Source organism: Phaseolus vulgaris, chromosome 1 (assembly GCF_000499845.2).
Source record: "Phaseolus vulgaris cultivar G19833 chromosome 1, P. vulgaris v2.0, whole genome shotgun sequence".
Taxonomy (NCBI): Eukaryota; Viridiplantae; Streptophyta; class Magnoliopsida; order Fabales; family Fabaceae; genus Phaseolus; species Phaseolus vulgaris.
This window is the reverse complement of record NC_023759.2, coordinates 44,904,006-44,926,698: the sequence shown is the minus strand read 5'-3', so window position 1 is coordinate 44,926,698 and position 22,693 is coordinate 44,904,006. Positions and strand designations below refer to the sequence as shown.

The 22,693-nt window shown below is 31.7% G+C and overlaps 4 protein-coding genes and 1 non-coding gene across 5 annotated transcripts; 1 reads left to right on the top strand and 4 right to left on the bottom strand.

Annotated features, from left to right (window-relative positions):
* Nucleotides 1-271: 271 nt before the first annotated feature.
* Nucleotides 272-3,053, bottom strand: LOC137814578 (cytochrome b-c1 complex subunit 9, mitochondrial). Its single transcript, XM_068617387.1, has 3 exons — nt 2,764-3,053; nt 2,632-2,679; nt 272-536 (listed from the first exon to the last, which is right to left on the bottom strand). The coding sequence occupies exons 1-3, from the start codon at nt 2,881-2,883 to the stop codon at nt 489-491; spliced, it is 216 nt and encodes a 71-aa protein (XP_068473488.1). The 5' UTR covers nt 2,884-3,053; the 3' UTR covers nt 272-488.
* A 3,346-nt stretch (nt 3,054-6,399) lies between these two features.
* LOC137814572 (ribonucleoside-diphosphate reductase small chain-like) lies at nt 6,400-7,929 on the bottom strand. Its single transcript, XM_068617380.1, has one exon. The coding sequence runs from the start codon at nt 7,519-7,521 to the stop codon at nt 6,532-6,534; it is 990 nt and encodes a 329-aa protein (XP_068473481.1). The 5' UTR covers nt 7,522-7,929; the 3' UTR covers nt 6,400-6,531.
* A 3,300-nt stretch (nt 7,930-11,229) lies between these two features.
* Nucleotides 11,230-11,301, bottom strand: TRNAM-CAU (transfer RNA methionine (anticodon CAU)). The gene has a single exon. It is a non-coding gene; the product is annotated as a tRNA-Met (tRNA).
* A 2,799-nt stretch (nt 11,302-14,100) lies between these two features.
* On the top strand, nt 14,101-20,155 carry LOC137814570 (protein CIA1). The gene is made up of 10 exons (XM_068617377.1): nt 14,101-14,626; nt 14,747-14,893; nt 14,993-15,211; nt 15,339-15,403; nt 15,593-15,658; nt 15,749-15,820; nt 17,128-17,190; nt 17,667-17,736; nt 19,076-19,159; nt 19,842-20,155. The coding sequence occupies exons 1-10, from the start codon at nt 14,453-14,455 to the stop codon at nt 19,905-19,907; spliced, it is 1,026 nt and encodes a 341-aa protein (XP_068473478.1). The 5' UTR covers nt 14,101-14,452; the 3' UTR covers nt 19,908-20,155.
* Nucleotides 18,471-21,807, bottom strand: LOC137814571 (protein BIC1-like). Its single transcript, XM_068617379.1, has 2 exons — nt 21,150-21,807; nt 18,471-18,907 (listed from the first exon to the last, which is right to left on the bottom strand). Exons 1-2 carry the CDS (start codon nt 21,662-21,664, stop codon nt 18,811-18,813), a joined length of 612 nt encoding a protein of 203 aa, XP_068473480.1. The 5' UTR covers nt 21,665-21,807; the 3' UTR covers nt 18,471-18,810.
* Between the last annotated feature and the right edge of the window lie 886 nt (nt 21,808-22,693).

Here is a 22,693-nt window from a genome sequence, read left to right as displayed (position 1 = left end):
AATTTTGGACTCTGCAAGCCAATTTTACCTTAACTCACGTGCAATAATTAGAAATGCACCCGTCGACCTCACAATATCTAACCAAGGCTAGTTTGACTCTTATAATTGTAAGCTAATCACATTTCATTGTTTCTCTCATTGACACTACTACTTGTACCAATTGGTGACAATAAACTCGGCAGTTGTTTACTCATTAGTAATGTTTTTGGGATTTAATAAGCATCAATGATTTTCCATGTTTCTACTTTCAGAGAATAGGCTAAGTAGAGAATTTGCAAGACCAATGATTCCAGATAAATCGTTTCAAAAAAATACAGAATTCTGCAATGGTTCAAAGACCAGATAATGAAACCACGCATAAGAGTTAAGCCTGAAAGAGACAAGCATAAGGATATTTATTGTAAAAATGGAAACTGCCTCCAGTACTCAGTGTCCACTTCAAATTTCATGAATATAATAAAAGTTGAAAAAGGCTAACAAACTGGTGATTATTCTGACTGCCTTTGCCCTAGCACGGGAATGTCTTCATATCGTTTCTGCACAAGAAAATATACATATCAAGTGTAAAATACTAAACAGCTTAAAGTAAGTGACCATAATACCATTGTAAACCATAATCCTTATAATATCCATAATCCTTATACTAGCATAGATGGGTTCGACAATACAAAACTGCTTACAGTTAGGAATCACAACTATTTTTAAGTTGAAATTATGAACTGCGATTAACCTTCGAAATTGCACAAATGAGGCAGAGAAACATTAAGTCAGAAATAGTGAGTATTCAAAATAACTAATAAAAATATAAAATGGAATATCAACCACAGCATATAGTCATTTGAATAGGAGATAACGGAAACATGGGAGTGGCAACACTCGTTCTCATTAATGGAATATCAATCACTGCATATATTTTAATCGATAACTCAACCCTGATCAAGAAGAAGATTTGTAAACTGTTTTTTGACTGTTTTAACAAATAATAATTATTATAATGAAACACTTACGTAGCATTTGGTACATGAACAAAACAGAAATGGAATATCCTATTCTGTTCCTTTTCCTTGGTTCCACTTTTTAGCAGAACAAAAATGTAACATTTTATAACCTCAAGTTTTGTTGTAAAATATTTTTAAACGATCCAAACATGAAATAGAACTCATATGTTGAGTTCCATTTCTTTGTATTACATCTATCAAATGTTATTATACTACCTTGTTTTAACTAATAGATTACCAATCACGACATATTCCTTCGCTGAGACAGAGGTCAAACATATAAGCAAGCTTACAGGCAAGTGAAAGAACTAGCAATGAAGGGAGGGAAATTAGAATTGGCATTGAGGACCAACTTGTGCCCTCTGCCCTCTGATAAATTGAGTTCTCAAGACAGGGAAAATTAAATGGGAAAGGGTAACCTCAGAGGCTAATAGGACAGGGTTTTGACATTATATGGGGAAAAATACATTTTTAAAATGCCTCTTTTACCTTGGGGAAGGTAAAGAAACCTAGAAGTAAAAAATGACAATTGATAATATGCTGACAAATCTTGAGCAAAACAATTAATACTGATTGGTGCAAGCAAAACTATGATTGTCCCAAATTGTATCATCTCAAACAATATGTACAATAGTGATGTTAGACTCTCCTCAAATTGCATTTGAGTAGTATTCAGACACATTGAATTCAACAGCAACATGTTAAGTAGCATCAAATATAGGAAACGAGGAACATAGTCACGCCTAATAGCCTATATGCAGTAATTACATGTGACATTAAGAAAAACTAACAAAATTCAACAGACCATGTGCATATTCAGAATTATTTGACCAGAACTTAGCATAGAAGTAATTAGTACAAGCCACAAGCAATTATGAAACAGTCAAATAAAAACCATTCCTCCAAATGCTTCCACAGCTTTTCAATTCGGAAACTGTTATACAAGTTCTGAATCTGCCTATAGAGCTCTAATTTTCCTTTAGAGCAATATCAATATTAATCCAACTGAATATAACATACATGGTAATCTAATTCTAAAACTAATAATGATATTTAATCAATCATGTACTATTTTGCAGTATGAGAAAACACTGAGTTGATTTAAAATCATACATAACCAATAGTCCAAGAAGAAATACATCACAATACAACAATAATCAAGCCCTAACCCCTTCCCAGGGTAGTCATAAAGATCAACCCTGTTTTATGTTGGCTACAATTGATAAGGTTAAAACGAACAAATAATCCAATACGAAGCTATTGAAAATCCGAAATCTTCAGAGATCTATTTAAAGCTGGAGCAATAAATTTACTAAGAAAGCGAAAAAATATCATGGACTATCTATTATCATAGCGCAAGTGAGCAACCACATCATTAGAAATATTAGAAGCTTAATCTCTTTTAAAAGGTTATACGATATACAAATCTTAAAACAAACATCAACGTGAAGAATATAAATTTACTCATTTTTTTTTTATAAAAAAAAGCCCCTCCTAAGATTCACCGATACAAAACCCAATCCAACTATATTTGAGCGGCCAAATTTATTGTTTCAGAAAACAAACAGCATATGACACGGCATGAAACATAAATCGCAATTAAATTAAGGATAGAGTCCAGAAGCTTCATTACCCCAACATTATTAGTCTCCCAGAGCTTGTGGACTCCATAATCAACAGCCTGCAACCAATTACTGAAATTCCTTAGCAAAAAAAACTTGAGAAAACAATTACCTAAATTGAACAAGAAGATGAAGTAACGGACCCGTTCTCCGAGGAAGGCACCAGCGATAATAAAGGTTACGTAGACAGAGTTGCGACGCATAACAACCTTGTAAAGGCTTTCCAAAACTCCTCCACCTCTTCTTCTAGCAACGGTTTCCATGGCGATTGAGTTTGCAGGTGCACCTCGCTTCGATTCACCAATCTAAGTCTAGGGTTACCTTTCTCTTTTTCTCTCCCTGTTCTATTTTTCTTCCTTCACTCACGCCAACGCAAACTAAGATCGAAAATTAGAAACAGATCACCGTTTCACACGGACTTTACGGGCCCACTCGGACCGTTATGTCTGCCCAATTCGCTCTTAATGGGCTGGGTTGAAAATCCTTCACGCAAGACTGTTTCTTCCTGCACCTTTTTTTATATTTTAAAAATGTCCCTTTGTAATAATTTGAATTACATAATTTATAAGTTTTTTTTTCAAATTCGTAACTAATTTTCGGATTATTTAATTTGTAAATTTTTTTTCAGATGTATAATTAGTTTTCAAATTACATAATCCAGAAGTCTAAATTAGCTTCTAGATTATGTAATCCGGAATCCTTTTTTCAAATACTGGATTACATAATTCGAAAATTACTCTCAAATCTAAATTTTTAATATTTTTTAAAAATATATTACATATTATTTTTAAATTTAAAATTAACTTTAAATTATGTAATACGATATTTGCATATTTTTGTATGGGGTGATAGAAAAAATATGGAATTGAAGGAAGAAAGCGTCTTCACGCAATTCAACAACTTCCACGAATTCGGGAAAAAAAAACTGTGCCATCTTTTATTTTTTTGTTGTAATGTGTCTTCAACTGTTTTTCTTATTCCTGTATTACTTTATAAATTAGTTCTATTTGAGAATAGTTTAATTTCAATTTGTGATAAGCTCTACTGAAAAAGGTGAATATATTATAACTTTTTTTTGACTTGTGGTTCTCCACTTACATTACATCTTTTGTTGTAATATTCTTTTAGTAATTCATAATTCATTTTTTTACATGCAAAATTGTGTTAAAACTGAAAATTCATGAAATCCTTAATTATCTACAATATTAAGCACTTAAAATAATAATTATTGAATACAAACTTGAAATATATTTAGTGAACTGAAAAATAGTTAATGTTACGTCTGGTTATTAATAAAAATATATTAAATCACAATGTATGCTGGTTAATTAAGATCACAACTAAAAGTCACCCAAAATCAACAATATTTGAAGGAATATATAAAGGATTAATTTGATTATTGGTTAGAAAAATGTTAAATAAAACTATTTATAATATTTTAGTAAACAACTTTACATCCTAAGAAATTCAAAGATAAATTTTAAATAAAATAACAAATTGTTTAAATAATATATTTGTATAACTATATAAGATCTTCTACGTTCGTTTCAAGTTTATATGTGGGCTAGGCATTCAAGTTCTAACCAAAATACATCTCAACATAATTTGCCAAAAGTGCAGTGGATATCACGTTTTCATAATTGCTGGGATGCTTCTTCCTGCACCTCCATACCTTCTTCTCTCACCTCCATAGATTTTCGTATTTCCAAAAATACCCCTCTGTAATATTTCGGATTACATAATTCGGAAGTCATTTTTCAAATTTGTAATTAGCTTCTGGATTATATAATCCAGAAGTCTTTTTTCAGATGTATGATTACTTTCCGGATTACATAATCTGAAAGTCTTTTTTAACTTCCGGATTATGTAATCTGAAAGTCTTTTTTTAAATGCATTTTCGGATTACATAATCCAGAAGTTATTCTATGAAGGTGGCACAAGAAGAATAAAAATGTATTTTCATGTTGTGTATGGAGGTGCCAGAAGAAGATATGGAGGTGCAGGAAAAAATAGTCTAATTGCTGCTGTAACTAGCAGAATAAAAGCCCAACGTATGATGCAGCTGATAAATTCCCTACATTAGGTGAAGAAAGATTATCACACTGCCAAAACTATTTGTATTTTTTTTACATAACTGTTCTTAAAGTTAGCAAACCAAGTTGAACCATTTTAATGTTCAACATATTACATAAATATATAGATAGATATAAACAGAGCAATATATCAGTAAGAACTGCAGAAAATATTAATATCAGAAAACTGCTTATAAATTTCCCAATACTCCTTATTTCAGGACCATAGTAATAAAATAATAATGATATTAATAATAATAATAATAATAATAACCTTGCTCACATCAAAATAATATTTTGGATCCCATTAACAGCACTCCCTGTAAACCATTAACAGCATCGAAACCAAAAATACAGTGTAATGATGGTATTTACAGTGTGTTAATTGACAACCAATGTCTAATTAATCTAATTTGAAGCATGTTTCAAAACGAATCTTCCTTTTTCTTAACTGGTATTTACCTTTGCAAGGATGGAAGATTGACCATACAAGTTACTTGCGCTTTGGCATGTGCTTTAACTTCTCAATAATGTATCCAAATTTTGCATTCTAGCAGTGTACTGGTGATGAACCACCATTCACAATAAAATTGTAATATATAAGTTGTTTCGAACGCAAATTAATCCAGACACGTACTAAAATGAGTGAAGATAATCATACCAAAGTGCTACCATTGAAGATCATTAAAATATTTACACTCACTCAACCCTTGGCATGAACAAGATTATTCCACATGCCTTCAAGGGATCTAAGCATTGTATCCATCAAGATGCTTGAAGTGTTAATCAAGTACACTTATTCAGTGAAATAACTGGAGCAGAAAAGCGAGTAACGGTATTATCACTGGAATTCTGCTTCTGATTATCACTGTGATATCTGTAACAGAGGTACTTTGGCACAGAAATTTTTAAAAAAAAAATCCCATATCACATAGGATGCTAACTTGCTCCCTTATTCCCCCTGCTAGCCATGCCAACTTGGGGGAAGTCATCCGTCATCTTTCAGTGTTTGTTTCACTTTTTCCCATTGCTATCTGCTAAAAAGCATTAGATAAGTTTTGCATGAGGACAAAACTAAATATTCAATTAGGATGCATTCTGAGACAAACCGACATACACCTCCAATGATGACATTGGTGCTGCTGCTGCAGTCTGCAGCCACAGATATTCTCATGACCACACAGAATAAATAATTATATGAATATGAGGCTCTAATATCACTAAACAATAAACCATAACGACATCAAGCTCAAAATATCTCTTGTAATTGCAGTTGCCACAGCAAGAGTTTGCTACACATCATTTATCACTTCAAGAAAATGCAACATGATAACTCAGGCAAAAAGATATTTGTGAACCGACTTACAATGAATCAGCATAAAATTCAAACCGAGCACACACAATGGAGTTGAAACAAAACTGTAAAGATGAGTAGTTCTGATCCAACCCATGTTGACAAGTAAAAAGATGAATAACTCTTTGAACTATAGTGGCCATAGGATCAAAACTGCATAAGAATCAATTAGATTTTTTAACTATAGTAACTAGATAACAAGATCCAAAATTATAAATGTTCAATTTGGTCAGAACACTTACCTTCGAAATAGAAAAACAGATTAAGATGAAACTCTAACCATCACAAGGTAAAGAATTCAAATCAAATTAAAGATCAACAGGGTAAAAAGTTGACAAGGAAACACAGTCAAATTCTTTCTGGGCACCAACACAATTTTTTTTTTTCTTTTATCAATTCAACAAAGTTACTGTAAACTGGAGACATGATACAATGAAATATACGTCGTATTACACTGAAAATTAATATACTAAAAAAAAATTAAGTTAAAAATCCTCATCCATGTTGAACACATGTGCCCCTCCATTTCCGTTCAAGCTAGACATAACAGAAGCCTTCTGATAGTCTCCAACGCGCTTTTCAAAGAAGTTGGTTTTCCCCTGGAGTGATATAAGCTCCATCCAATCAAAGGGATTCTGAACATCGTACACCTTCCCACACCCAAGCGCACCCAGCAACCGATCCGCAACAAACTCAATATACTGACTCATCAGCTCCCCATTCATACCCACCAAAGCGCAGGGAAGCGCGTCGCACACAAATTCCCTCTCTATGTCAACCGCGTCGCGCACAATCTCCTTCACGCGCTCCTCAGTGAGCTTCTTTCTGAGGAGAGAGTACAAGAGGCACGCGAAGTCGCAGTGAAGCCCTTCATCTCGCGATATGAGTTCGTTGGAGAAGGTGAGACCGGGCATCAAACCGCGCTTCTTGAGCCAGAATATCGAGCAGAAGCTGCCAGAGAAGAAGATTCCCTCGACGCAGGCGAAGGCGACGATGCGCTCGGCGAAAGAGTCGGTGGCGTCGATCCAGCGCAAGGCCCACTGTGCCTTCTTGGCGACGCAGGGGATGGTGTCTACGGCACGGAACAGGTGGTTCTTTTCGGTGGAGTCTTTGATGTAGGTTTCCAAGAGGAGGCTGTACATCTCGGAGTGGATGTTCTCGATGGCGATCTGGAAGCCGTAGAAAGCACGGGCCTCGGAGACTTGGATTTCCTTCATGAAGCGGGCGGCGAGGTTTTCGAGAACGATACCGTCGGAGGCGGCAAAGAAGGCGAGGACGTGGGTGATGAAGTGGCGCTCGCCGTCGGTGAGGGAGTCCCAGTGGCGGAGGTCTTGGGAAAGGTCAACCTCTTCGGCGGTCCAGAAAGAGGCTTCGGCTTTCTTGTACATTTCCCATATTTGGGGGTATTGGATTGGGAACATGCAGAAGCGGTCTGGGTTCGGGGCCAGGAGTGGTTCTTCGGGGATCGCAGGCATTGTAGTGGTTCTTGAATTGAAGCTGTTTCCGAATTTGAAAAGAACAGAGATTCTGGTTGGAACTTGAGGAAGGAGATAGGGGGGGTTTATATAGGGAGCGATTTGGGTTTCACTTTTTGAATTTTGGAAGGACAAAAGGGTGCCGCCAGCGGGTGATTTTAAAATTTGGGGAAAGCTTGCGGAAGAAGAATGACGGGCGGGGCAATATAGGTATTTCCGGAAAACAAAAATCCCGTGACTGTCGGGTTGTTTTACGAACGTGCCCTTTTGGAGAGACAAAGACTAGAACAAACTATCTAACATATTTTATTTAACTACTCGTGAAAATAGTTATTAAATAAATTGTAAAATATATCGATTGTAGATTTTTATAATAAGAGTAAGGTATAATTACTTATTCGTGCTCAATATTTTAGGACAATTTTTATAAAAATCAATTTGATTTCTATATTTTTTAAAATATAATTAAATTTATCATTCTTGTTAAGTCACACTAAACAGTGTCAAGTGGTCCACAGAAAGAATGGGTGATGTGGACTATCAATTATGAGATTGAGTGTTTAAAATTTAGAGGCATGAAATTAGGTTTGGCAAAGATTAATAAAATCTGGTGGTTAGAATTTTTGTTTTGTCCTAAACATTCTTAGACGGTGGCTTCTTCATATATACTTTAGGGTTGACAAATACGAGGGTCGTTTTGTGTGGAGTCCGAAGTTGTGGATTCATTGGCGGGGGAGTAAATAGGTTAGCAGGTTGGTTCGTAGCTTTATTTGTAGTGAAAATGTTTGCCTAACCTTAAAAACAACCGAGCACAAAACTGCATCACGCTCAACAATGGTTGCACCTCCCATAATCACTGTCCTCACATGGACTCAAGATCACATATAATGAGATTGAACTTTAATCGCAATTCACGGGATCACACCTCACAAACTCATTGTTTGCAATTAAAAAATCATAACCCCTAATTACAAATCAAAAAACACTCCTAATTGCAATTCTAAAAACCCTAACCTGCAATTGATTTTTCCCTAAAAATCACCCATTCTCTCTGCCACATACGCATAAAAAAAACATAAAAACCAAATTGATTGTTTTTTAAAAATCACTGTACTAAATTGAATATTGACTCTAAATGTAGAGACAAATAAGAAAATTATACATAAGAATAATAAAGGTTAAAATTATTTTTATTTATTATGAACACAAAATTCATGCTTCCCCAAAATATTTTATATTTATTTAAAAAAATTCAGATTAAAAAAATTATATTTCGTATATACTAGTTTTTTTTAATTCCAAATTTCCTTTGATAAGTAAGACTTAAATTTTTTGAAATTTGAAACTGAGAATTTTAATTTTCTTTTTCTCTCGTAGAAATCTTGTTTGTAAATATGACTTGTAACTGTGGTGATATGACCATTGGAATGATCTTCATGTATTATAAAGTGACACTGTGAAGAGAAACTATAAAAGCAACAAAATTATACTATAATAAATTATATTTTTTTATTACTTGTAAATAAGCATTAACTCAGATGAAGATATTAAATTAATGTTATTATGAGAATTGTATTGTTTGATATATGAGTCTCTGCACCATGATATTTTTTAAAAAATAAAATCATTTCATTATATTTGACATTGAATATAATAAATTATATATTATATTTCAACTAGTGAAAATAATATTTTTAATTAAAAATAATTATAATTTAAAAAAATTTCAATCAAATTTTTTTTTAATAAATTTTAAATATTAAAATAAATTTATAAAATTATATTTTTATCAATTAAAAAATAAAATTTCAATTATATATGGTATATAACTCACAAATCTTCATAATTTTTTCTTATATTTTCAGCTATATTTACTTAATTCAAATAAAAACACAAGTAACATTGAGATTCAACCAACATCAATTGAAAATAACTTACACTAATTGAAAAAAATTAATAAAAAAATTGTTGACCGAGATGATTTTACGTAACAATCAGAAATGAAAAATAAGCTTACCTAAATTTGATAATAAAGAAACCTTGCCTTAATTAAGCCAACGATGTTAAAATCAAAATCGAATTAAAAAAAATAGTATAAAAAAATACATGAATTTTATTATATGAATATTTTCAAATTCTTTATTTTTAGGAGAAATTTAAATTTATTTAATTTAAGTAATCAAATAATTTTAATAAAATTTTAGAATTTCAGTTTCATTTAAAATTCCTTAATCATACAACATATTTTATAATGAAATATTTTTTTTTATAAAAAGTTACCCTTTTAAAATTATATATTTAAAGAGAATAATAATATTTTAAGTATAAACACTTAAAATATATATATATAAACACTTAGAATAGTGGTGTTTTCTCTGACAGAAATGTAATTGTCGTGTTTGCTTTTTTAGCATTTGTTTTGCATATACGTATTTATCAAAGTGAATATCAAATTATAACTCCAGTTTTATAATTGAAAGTTGAAAATATGAAATTTAAAAATATTAAAGCCTTATAGACAATAAATTCAAGATCTCCTTAAAATGAAAGTTACTTTATATAATGTCTAAGGATCAAAAGATAAAGTCACCAAAGAAAAAAATGGAAGGAATTAATTAGTAGAGAAAAAAAGAAAAAGGAAAAAAATATTTATTAAAAATTAATATAGAAGATCCTATCTCATTTGGTGAAAATAAATAATTTTAAATATTTAGAATTTAAAGTCACTATTTATTTGATTATGGTTTGGTCAATATAATTTTAAAATTGTTTTATTTAAAAAAAAATAAAAATAAAAATAAAAAAAAAAATATATATATATATATATAAAAAGCAAGCAATTGAAATCACAATTGAATAAATCAATGAGTTTAAGTTGAAGTATCACTTTTACCTTCTAGTTTTATCTCACTAACTATAAACATCAATATTTTTTTAATGTATTTTGAAATTTAATTTCATTTATGGGTCTCCATTAATAACAGTTTTAATAATGTTATCATTTACTTAATTGAAAATCTTTATTTGTGGTAAATGATGACATTACTATCATTAAATGTAATAAAAAAAATAACAACATAGTAAACACGAAATTAGCAATAGTTTAAAGAAAATTAGTCGTACTAAAATCAAATCATTAATTCCTTATAGAAACTACAATGTGAAGTCTAAGCTAATTTAATATTTAAATTAATAATAAGAAAATCTTGATTCTAAATTTAATAATAATTTAAAATCGACAGTCATTTTTTGATCCATGTTGTGAATTTCATTAACTATGTGGGTTGAACGTGAAATAACCTTCAAAATATACTCACTATACCATAATTATATCTATTCATTTTCTTAATTTAAAATATATATTTATAGAAATACTAATTTGTTTTTACACTGTAGTATTTATTTTAAAAAAACATTTTTCTTTCTCTATGTTTCAAACTATCTGAAAACAAATTATTCTTCAATTGTTAACTACTATTTTTTGAAAAATAATTTAGTGAGCAACGAAACTTATTCAAATTTATTGAAAATTGAAATATAATTAAGAAGATGGTTTACAAAAAATATAATTAACGTAGATTAAGGTTTTTAATAAAAGTTACACAGATGTATTTTCTATGCATATTCAGTGATCACTTTGAAAATGAAATTCTTTTATTTTAAAAATGAATGAAAAATCTGAAAAAAAAACTAATTCAGAAGCAACTCTATCAGAGCCAGGTTTCGATCCTGGGACCTGTGGGTTATGGGCCCACCACGCTTCCGCTGCGCCACTCTGATTTATTGAAATATTGTTCGCAATAATTTTATATATATTTTTAATTATTTTAAATTTTAAAGAAAAAATGACAAAAATAAGAAAGAGGAATTTTAGGTTTGCAAAAGCAATTGTTCTAAATTTTGACAATAACTTTGGGCCCTTAAATTTTTATAAGCACACACCCTAAATTCCGATATAATCTCATGGATACTAAAAATTGACATTCTTTATAAATAAATATCTTAAACTTTAATTGTTCCTTAAGCTTTATCTCCTTTTCAAGATAACCACATTAATTCAATTTCATCTTAATTAATTCTATTTTTTATTTTATTTTAATGATTATATAAGAAGAAAATATTTAATGGACTATTCACATTTATTGTAGATTAATTAACTTAAATGTGCTAGAAAAACACTAATTATAAACAAATTATAATTTTTAATAATTAATTAGAAATAAATTAAATTTTAAGTGTTTGTTTACAAAAAGGTACAATTCAGGGATCAATTAGAGTAAAATTGAAATACAATATATCTATTCATATGACAATCTAATTTAATAGAATTAAAGTTTACTATCTATTTAATAATGGAGTAAAACTTAGGAGAGTTGAAAATACATTTTTCCTTTTTATTTCAGTGAAATGTGGTGAGCAAACATTGCAAAGTGTTTATGAATGACAAATTTTATTGATTCAGCATATTATATTTGTTTTAATTGGTTTTATTTAACTTTGCGTTACTTTGCTATTTTATATATACTTTTATAACCTATATTATTATTATTATTAATTCTATTTAATCTCGTTTTTTATTCTCTAATAAAAGAATATGTCTTGAACTATTTTTTTCAACTTTTAATTAAATAATTTAATATTTAAATAAATAAAATAAAATAACAAATTATTTAATAAAACATAGAGTTGTACAATTCCTTTAAATAAAAACATAAATCTCTATGGGGTTGGCAATTTACAAATGCGTCTTATTAGGTATTGATTTAACATCCAATTTAGGTTTAAGGATGAGAAGTTAGATTATTATAAACTATTTTTTTTTTTATTGAAAACTACTCATTTGTTTCACTTCAGGATGTTGTTAGGATATTATTTTAGAGTTTTTTTTGTCAAGCATCTTCAAAACCAATAAGTTTTAAAAATCCAATTTAACTTTATAAAATTAGGTTATAAAATATAATTATATATATATATATATAAAAATTGATTAGGTAAGATCTCTAACAATATGTACAATAAACTGATAAAACATTCTCAATTTCTTTGATTTGATTAGTTTTATGAAAAATAAATTAGGTATAAGTTTAATTGAGAAAAGCATATTTTATTTGTTGACTTTATATTAAGATAAAGAGAAACATATTTTATATATATATATATATATATATATATATATATTTATATATTTATATTTTGACAATTATCTGTTTGTGTATACAAATGTATAAATGCTTTGTGTTGATATTTTCATTTAACGGTAAGGACTCCTTGCATATTATGCTATATTTAATATATAATAATAGATAGTGTAAGTATAGTGTTAACATATTTTATATTTATGTGTTACACATATATAAATCAAACAATACCTTATTTTGATTTTGAGATAACAAAATATCTTTATAAACAATATTTTTGGTAAATTTTCCATCTTTTCCTTCAATGTATCCTTTAATAAGATTTTTTGTTGAAGCTTGAGAAACACCTTTTGACAAAGCAACATATAATTGTTCATGACTAAAAACTTATTGTCGAAGGTAAATTCCAACTTTATGTATAGTTTGTCTATGTGATTTAACTTATCGATTTCTTTCTCCCTGATCTTCACTCATTTTGTTTTTTTAACTCAGTGTTAGGTTTCGTTCTTCCTCATGTGCTTGAAAAATATACTTTTGTAAGAAAAAAAAAAACAAATAACAGATACCACAAGAGTGCACATAAGTATACCTTTGTTATGAAAGAAAAGACACAAAAGAATATCAAATAGTATCAAAAAATAGTTTTTAAGATGTTTTTGTATTTTTCCTCTCACAGTTTTCTTATATATTACTTTTTTGCCAAAAAAAAATAACACCTGTAAAATCACATTTCACCTGTTACTCCACAATTCTTTAATAAAACACTTTTCTCAAACAATTTATTCTAAATTTAATTTTAAAACTCATTTTTTTAAATTTCAATTTAAGTAACCTTTCCAATTTCACCATTTAAAAATAAATCAAATTTATTATATCATAAAAAATAAATATAAAAATAAAATGTTTACACCGAAAAATAATTATAAAATATAATTCCTTTATATATAGGTACAAATTATCAATATAATATTATTAAACCCTAAACCCTAATATTATTAACTGCAAATTGTGACTATGTATAATGGAATTTGGCCTTAGTAATGCATTTAATAAAGTATTCTATTAAATCATATCATATGAAACTTCAAAATAACAAGATAATTTTACCAACAACTTTGTCCTTCTTATTCCTACTCTTCCTCCTCCAACTACTTCTCTTCGTAACATAATTTTTTTCTAATCGTTCAATTATTCCCGTAATTATATTAAAAAACTAAAATTTAGAGATAATTTTTTATTTTACGCTAACTCTTTAAAGTAATAAAATGTATCAAATATCTCCAATCCACTTCCTGTAATATAGAGTTTGGATAAAATTAAATACAAACTAACTACTTTAATTTGACGAAACCATAACCTAATGCATACAAATCTCTAAAAAATGGATTTTTTTTTACAAAATTTGAACATCATTTAAATACTCAATTAAATTTTAGTTTTTGTTAGAAAACACATTTTCTCCATGATTCATGTGAACTGTATACTAAGTTTAAGACAAGGGTATATTTTTGATATGATGGGCATGGATTAGTATGATAATTAGATCCTTTAACCCAAAAACGGTGTAGTAGTAGGTAGCTTGTTTTCGCGTGCGCTCTCACCCCGTGGTGAATTGGCGGCAGCCCAATTGGTGATTTGTTTTTGTCTGTTTGTTAAAATAATTTTCACTAATTTTCTCTGACGCGTGGCGTGGAGGTGAGTGAGAAAGTAGGAAATAGCAGAGTGGAGAGTTGAGAATCAACGAAGGGGTGTGTTTTTTCGGTGTATGCAGAGAGTAAAGGCGATTGGCGAAGATGGAGTTGAAAGAGATTCAGAGACTCGAAGGTCACACCGATAGGGTTTGGAGCTTGGATTGGAACCCCGCCACCGGACACGCCGGTATTCCTCTCGTCTTCGCTTCTTGCAGCGGCGACAAAACCGTCCGAATCTGGGAGCAGAACCTCTCCTCTGGCCTATGGGCCTGCAAGGTCATTTCTCATATCAATTTCCATTCTCAATCATTGCAAAATTCAATTCTCTTGTACATTTCACAATTGAAGAAAATCGTGTTTATAATAGTTTACTTTGATTGTGAAAATGGAATGCAGGCGGTTTTGGATGAAACACACACTCGAACTGTTCGATCTTGTGCTTGGTCACCGTCGGGGAAGCTTTTGGCCACTGGAAGTTTCGACGCCACCACTGCCATTTGGGAAAATGTTGGTGGCGATTTTGAGTGTGTTTCTACTTTGGAGGTAGGTTATTGCTAAAGTCAACCTTTTTGTTTTTTGAATTTAGATGTTTGTTCTTTGATAGTTGAAGTTTACTTTGAGGTGCATGTGATTTTACTACAGGGACATGAAAATGAAGTGAAGAGTGTGTGTTGGAATGCGTCTGGCACGTTGCTTGCAACTTGTAGTAGAGATAAGTCTGTTTGGATATGGGAAGTGCTGCCTGGGAACGAGTTTGAGTGCGTGTCTGTGCTGCAAGGACATGCGCAGGATGTGAAAATGGTGAAGTGGCATCCCACAGAGGATATCTTATTTTCGTGTAGCTATGATAATAATATTAAGGTATTGCGGATGCTAAAGTGGCTCTGCCTTTTTAATTTCATTTTTTTTCTTTGTTGTTACTTGTGGTTGCTTCCTTTGCGGATGAATGATTAAGCCATGTATAAAGTTAACACTGAATCTCTTCCAGGTTTGGGCGGATGAAGGTGATAGTGACGATTGGCAATGCGTTCAAACGCTTGGGGAACCTAATAAGTACTACTTCTTGTTCTGTCTCATCACCTCCAATTTTACAGCTTCTTTGTTTTCTTCTCTTTGTAGCAATGAGTGTTTTGTCTGTCTGTTATGTAAAATGTATTGCGCATATATGATGATCATTCTTCAAACTAATGTTATTGTTAATTTTAATTTAATTCATTTATTTATAACGTTGTTATTTGTCAGTGGACATACTTCCACTGTCTGGGCACTCTCCTTCAATGCGAGTGGTGACAAAATGGTTTCGTGTAGGTATGCGTAAATTTCTTTTGTTCACGTCTTTAATTGTTTTGCCATTTTCTTTAACTTCTGTGACATGTTGATGGCAAACCTTTGTGGCAGCGATGATCTTACCGTGAAGGTATGGGGAACAGAAAATATAGGGATTCAATCTGGTGGTGGATTTGCACCTTGGTTAGTATTTCACTAGTTTCTTTTTTGACATCTCATATTTTATAAGAAGCTATTTGATGCTAGCCATTCACATTTATGTACGCATGTTATTATTATGGGCTATTGCTTATATCCTGAAACTGGTTTTCCCAGAGGAACATTGTAAAGTGGTAGAGGACCTATTTTTTGGGATAAAGCATATGGACTGGAAGTAGACTGTATTATGACATAACCAGTAGCTTTTAACAGTCTCGAGTGGAACAATAGAAGTATATAAAATCAGATTTTGTTTGAATCTTTAATACTTAATTCTTTCCCTTCTTAACATCCTGGCTTTTAGGACCTCTTCTCTTATCCCTCCACAGCAATCAATATAACGCTGTAGTGGAGTGGAGCTGCCCTGGTTTGCCATGGGATTCAAATAGTGAAGATTTTCCAATAATTGCCATCACAGCTGGCTACTATGAAACACTGTTGTTTAGGTTTCCTGTTTTGGGTAAATTTGTGATTGCTTTCAAATTTTCTAATGTGTTTCTTGCTTCGAAAACGTAATAGGATTCAAAATCTTTCTTCTATTACCATTCTATCATAAGTTCCCTCTGTATTGACCTTTCTTCCTTCAGACTTTTAAGGATATATTTTTTCAATTTGTTCCATAATTTATTATCCCTTTCAACTTTCCAGTTCACATTATGATAATGATCTAATTTGTTATTTTTTTTTCTATTAATTTCATCATTTTCTTTCATAGTTTGACTTCATTACTATGCCTTTATTGCTCCTAGATTGATGGTGATTGTGCGCTTAAACTGTGACTCTTATTATTTATTATGAATTTCCTTACTTTTGGGTTTTCTTTTGTTTTTGAGGATTTATATGTGCACTATTACCTTTTTAGTTTGTATTATTATTTAAAATAGTGTCCATCCTGTTATCCTGCTATAGCAATTTTAGAGTTAGCCACTGTGCTGTGCTCTTTGAGATTGATAACTATGATGACCACATCATGACCCATTTATTGCTTGCTGTTGTGCCACGATTCCCCAGCCACTTTATCTTAAACTCAATATTTTGAAAGATCTGATTTTGATATATCTGATCTTTGAAGTTGTAATCTGACTGTTGATTCTGCTATATTCATAAAATAGTTTGGAATAGATTGAAACACCATCTTTGATTTCTTTCAAAGATTATGAAATCAATTGCATATTGGTTGGGTTAATAATACTCTATTTTTTACTATAGCAGATCATTTAATAATGAAGACATATTAATATAATCCTTTCCTTTTCGTATATTTTAATTTTTTTTTCTTATTGGAATTTCAGGAGACATCTTTGCACTCTTACAGGGTATCATGATCGGACAATTTTCTCAGTTCATTGGTCAAGGTAAAATGACACTTGCATTTCACTTGGCATTTACATAAAGTTGCTATTTTTGTTACCGGAATTTCGATGTATAATATATGTGTGGCTTTGAGAATGCCATCATTTTTATCTATGCCTATTCCTGCTGTTGACGATGTTAAATTAAGCAGCATTATAATGGAATAAATGGAACTATTATGTTATCAAGTAAATCAACCAACCACCATATTTAAAAGGGTATGCTGGCTTTCTTCATACATTGTGGATGTATTACACTTTTCAATCTTTGAAACGTGTAAGCATATTAATTTATACAGATTATGTGGATTCAATCGTTAGTTCCTCACTTATTTCTTTCCATTTTCTTAATTGATAGCCAGATGAACATAATGATACACTTCATGTTTGTTTTCATGATATCAGATGTGAGATGTATCATCTTATCTAATTTTGTTTATAAATCTGATATTTCTGTACCCTGTGTGCTGGTATGACAGAGAAGGTATCTTTGCCAGTGGAGCCGCTGATGATGCTATACGCCTTTTTGTGGATGACAATGAAAGTCAGGTATGCCTATTGTTTACTAGTTACTGCAGTTACCCAATAACATAAGCAGTTCAAATGCCACATTATGGTCATTCTTTCCTAATGTACTCTGTGTACCTATTGACTAATAGATAAATTCTGTTGTCAGGATGTAGAGTGTAATTATCAAAAGTTAGGTTATTTATGATTGGAACTAGTTTATTAATTGAATATTTAAGAAACTACAGATGAGAATGTTAACTTGAATATTCACCTGTCAAACTCAGAAAAGTGCATGTGTGTTCTCCTGCTGGAGAATTCTCACACATGTATATTGGGTATCCTACTTAGGAAGAGAATAACAGTTAGTAAGTTGTGGCTGCACAATAAATTGCATAGACTTTGTTTGCTTTAAAGTTTAAATGTCCAGCTAACCTATGCTGTGAATTTGCTGGTTTTAATGATAAGAAAATTTGATGATCAACTATGGCTGTTGGTCCCTCGACTTAAGGACCTCTTTTTTCCTCATTCTGACTACTGGTGGGAAGAGTAAGTGTCATTATTTAGCATGACATGTAACTTTAACTCCCTAGGATGCCAGTGGGAGCATATCGATATTTTATCCTTGCATGTTTATTCTAAAGTGTAGGAGTCTGCACAGAAAGGAGAAGCATAGGATTCTTTGTGTCTGTTACTAGATTCCTTTCTGCTGTAAAATCACGCACTTTAAATCACAGACACTTCCTGATTCTATGATGCTATTGGCTATTTGTGCATATCATTAACCTGGATTTCTTTATCTGTTTGTACTTGCTAACAAGGACAAGAGTAGCAAAAGACATGACAAACCAATGCCAAATGTTTCTTTACAACTTAAACGCAGAGAACGCTCAGTCACACAGTCATAACAATATTAACTGTATTTGCACCTTTATTTATCTGCATCCAGTTTTTTTTTGAACTATGTTTTATTTTGAAGAGATTAGCACGGTGTTCTTGCATACTGGTTTGAGTTTACTGACGAGCTGGAGCAGCTGATTTCCATTTTTTCTTAATATAATAATCTCCCTTCTCAGTTTCAATGTATATTTTCGAACTTGCATGTGATCCGTTTGTTTAGATGCTCTTCTCAGTGTCTGAAAACGTTGGGGTGTTTTGAACCTCTACAGTTGTGCTCTTGTTATTAAGGGATAGATCATTGAAATCCAAGTCCCTGAAAAATTCAAACTACTATAAGATTGTATGATTGTGTCGTAAAATAATGACCAAAATTGAACACAAGGATTTTAAATAATTGACTGTGTCTTCGTAGATGCATATCACTATCTAGAAAAAACAGGTTAAAATTGACAATTTTATTGCTTGCTTATAACTAACATAGGTTGGTGGTCCTCTCTACAAGTTGCTGCTGAAGAAAGAGAAGGCCCATGACATGGATGTAAATTTTGTGCAGTGGAGCCCTGGGGTAAGATTCTTAGACGCTACTCTAATGGAATCACATTGATAATGCAATGAGTATCTCTCTCCATCCACACACATCGAGTGGGTGGAATGGTGGATTTCACAGCTAAATTAGATAATGCTCTTATCTGATCGTGTCTGTGTCTGAATAGTGGCCTCTTAATATCATTCTGATAACTTGTATGATCAATGAAGTAATTGTGGTTTGTTGGTATTCTATCAGTAATGTGTTTAACTGATAGGCATTGGCAGACTTTGCACCACGAAGGATAAAATACATTAGTGTTAAAAGAAATTTAAAAAAATGTAGTTTGCTAAGGACACCTTAATAGCTTACAAAAACTTAGGGGCCATTTGATTTAAGAAAAAAGTTCTCTCCTTTCACTATTTGTTCTCCTTTCACTATTTGTTATAAATACAACTCTGTTTCCTGTTTCTAAAGATTTTGTATAATAACAACGAAGATAACTTTTTATTCTTTTTGTTGTTTCGTGCTCAAATCTTTCAAAGAATCAAGTACAAACAAGAAAGCAATTCTGTAACTAAAAGTAAACAGAAAATAAAAACGATTATTTTTTCTTAAATCAAACAATCATTTGCATATTTAGAGAATGGTGACCTATATCAGCAGTTTTTGCTTCCTGTGTCTGTTTCTGCAATTGGTAACAGTTTTATTTACTAAACAGGAGAAGCCGGTGCTAGCCTCTGCAAGCGATGATGGGACAATCAAGGTGTGGGAGCTGATATCATAATGGTGATGCTAGTTTTTTCTCATTTGCTATGAGTAGCAGAAATTTATACTGGTGGAGCCTATAGAAGTGCTAGATGTGCAGGCACCCCCTTAGTTCTTTTTCTATTCTCTGAAGTTATATTTACTAAAAAATTGAAACAGATACCGATTGTTGTATTTTTTTAGGGAAGTCAGGAGTGTGACTGTAAATTGTAATTACTGTCAACTAAACTTTACATTTTTGCTCAAGAGTTGCTAAAAGTTTACTTACTCTAGGGTGAACTGGGATCGTAAATATGCTTTGCTTCCGTGAGTTATAGTGATAGAATGAAGAGGAAGGATACTCACTAATCACGGTGTGGCAACTTGATGTCCGAACTGATTTCCATAACTTTAGCAACATGTAATTGAGTAGCAAACCCCATGCCCATAATTTCTTGACGGGTCACAAAGCTAGCTTTGAGTTTTCACTAAATTTTGTTAGCAGTAAATTTCACATTTTCACTAGTATACTCTATTGCACAGGGAGGACTAGTGTATAAAAAAATGAGCATAATAAATAGTAATATCGAGATATACACTACAGAGTTAGATGACATGAATGCAAATGATTCCTTCACTTTTTTTTGGTAAATAGAACTGTTATATTAATTCTGATAAGTACTGGAATATTTGACTATACAATTTGAAATAGAGTTTTGATGAATTGTGACTAAAGAGATGCACTTCTGTTTTGGTGAATAAAATTTCTTCTATCCAAATTGTGTTCGTTTAAATCGTTGGCATTTTTTGAAATTAATTATGCTTGAGTTAGAAACGATGCATCTTTTAACCCTACGTATCTTTCTCTTCCTTGAAAAAACACTATCGTAATTATTTTTCAAAGGCTGAAAATTATTTACATTATATTTTGGAAGCTTCAACTTAGACATTTCAGGGTGAAGGTTTGCTTCTGAGCGAGAGACCATTTGGGAAAACGTTTGAACTAATGGCTTGTTTTTTCTCGAAAGAAAGACACAAGTGCTGAAACTGAAAGCATAATCACAGCGAATAAAATATAAGAACTTCCTAGTGTATAAAATTTAACTTCCGAAATGTCGGTTGAGTTTTTCAAATGTATCTTAAAAAAATCTCCGAAAATGAAAATTGTCATCCAAAAAAAAAAAAAACAAATCGGATTATATAAAGATTAGGATTACCAAACAATCCGTGATGAATATGTGGTTGTCGTTAAACTGAATCACAGAAACGAAAAATCTAACACCTGTTCTCTATTCTTAGTCCAGCAGCATTTGCTCTTGTACACTCTTCAACCAAAGCCTCTCGTGCAGTGGCGATTCTGCTTGGAACCAAAGGGGCATCAAATGCACTGCAATCTATCCAATCCTTCAACAGCTCCTCCTGACCCCACATATCAGGAATCCAAACTCTCCCAGCCACCTCAACTCTATGCCGCTTCAGCCTCTCGCGTCCACTATCCTCTTCTAAAGCCTCTGCTACGCTACTTTCTTTGGCAACACCATCCATTATTGCATCCTCTTGCAATGCCATTTTCTCCTCATTGCAAAGAAGGGGTTTCGAAGCAGATGGGTCTTGCTTTGCAACACCCTTATCTCTATCAATACCATCCTGGTTAGCTTTGCTCAAGGAGAAGAAGGGGTCTTGTTGCTGCTGCTGCTGCTCCATCTTGATGATATCTTTACTTGGATGGGGACTGTTAAGGTCCAATGACTTTGAAAGAATCTGGTCATCAGATTCAGCAGCGGATTGGTGAGCCATGAAAGGTTGCTTGTTTTCTTTTCATGCAGAGAAAGAGAGAGAGAAAAAAGAGTGATTTTATTTGCTGCTGTAACCCTTTTGATGAGTTGCAATCTTGGTGTGTGTAGAGGAGATTTGAAATTGAAGAAGGGGTGGGTTTGTGTGGGGAATAAAGCAAAGGGAGTGAGTGAGAAATCAGTTTACACGTCGCCCACAAAGAGTTTCTTTTCTATGGTAACTGACAAACGTACGTGTCTTGTTTGAGATGGGATTCTATTTCTGTGGTCTCTTACTTCCCACTCCCTCACTGTTAATTAATATGCCAAAATGGAATGAAAAAAAATAAAATAGAAAGCACGATTCCTTGGATTGATTTTTGGAGGATTGTGAGGTTGACGTTCATCTGCATATGCCTATGCCTCTCTTTCTCTCTCTATGATTCTTGCCTTTCAACCAATCAGCTTCGGATATTTGATTTTTCTTTTTCCATTCTTTTTCGTTCACAATGCTAATATTTATCATTTTCATCCTTATTCAGTCCAAAATACATATAATTGTGTTCTAACGTGCTTTTGATGAGACAGACAGATACTCTTTAGATGCCAGAAAAGATATTTGTGTTTTCTTTTCAATTCCCCCCCTTGGAGGAATATTAGTGTGAGGTCTTCATATCACACAAAAACATCACTTTTTTATAATTGAATTTAAAAACAGAACAAAATGAACAAATTTTCTTTTGAAAATAACAGATCAAACACGAAATAATAAGTGTAAAAGTAGTTACTGCATAAATTTAAACATCTTTTATTCTACCTCAAAACTTCTTAAAAAAATACTGCCTTTTCAATTACACTAAGGAAAAAACTTAAAATTACTATTGAATAGAGATATTTTGTTACAAATTTAAAACTGAGAAATCAATCAGGATTTTGTGTGACCACTCATTGTGGTGGGGGAGGGGAAATAAAAGAGAAATCCCATTTTAATCAATTGCAATTGCAAGTTCTTTTGTCAATTTCATATCAAACACTCTCACACTAACCATCGTTA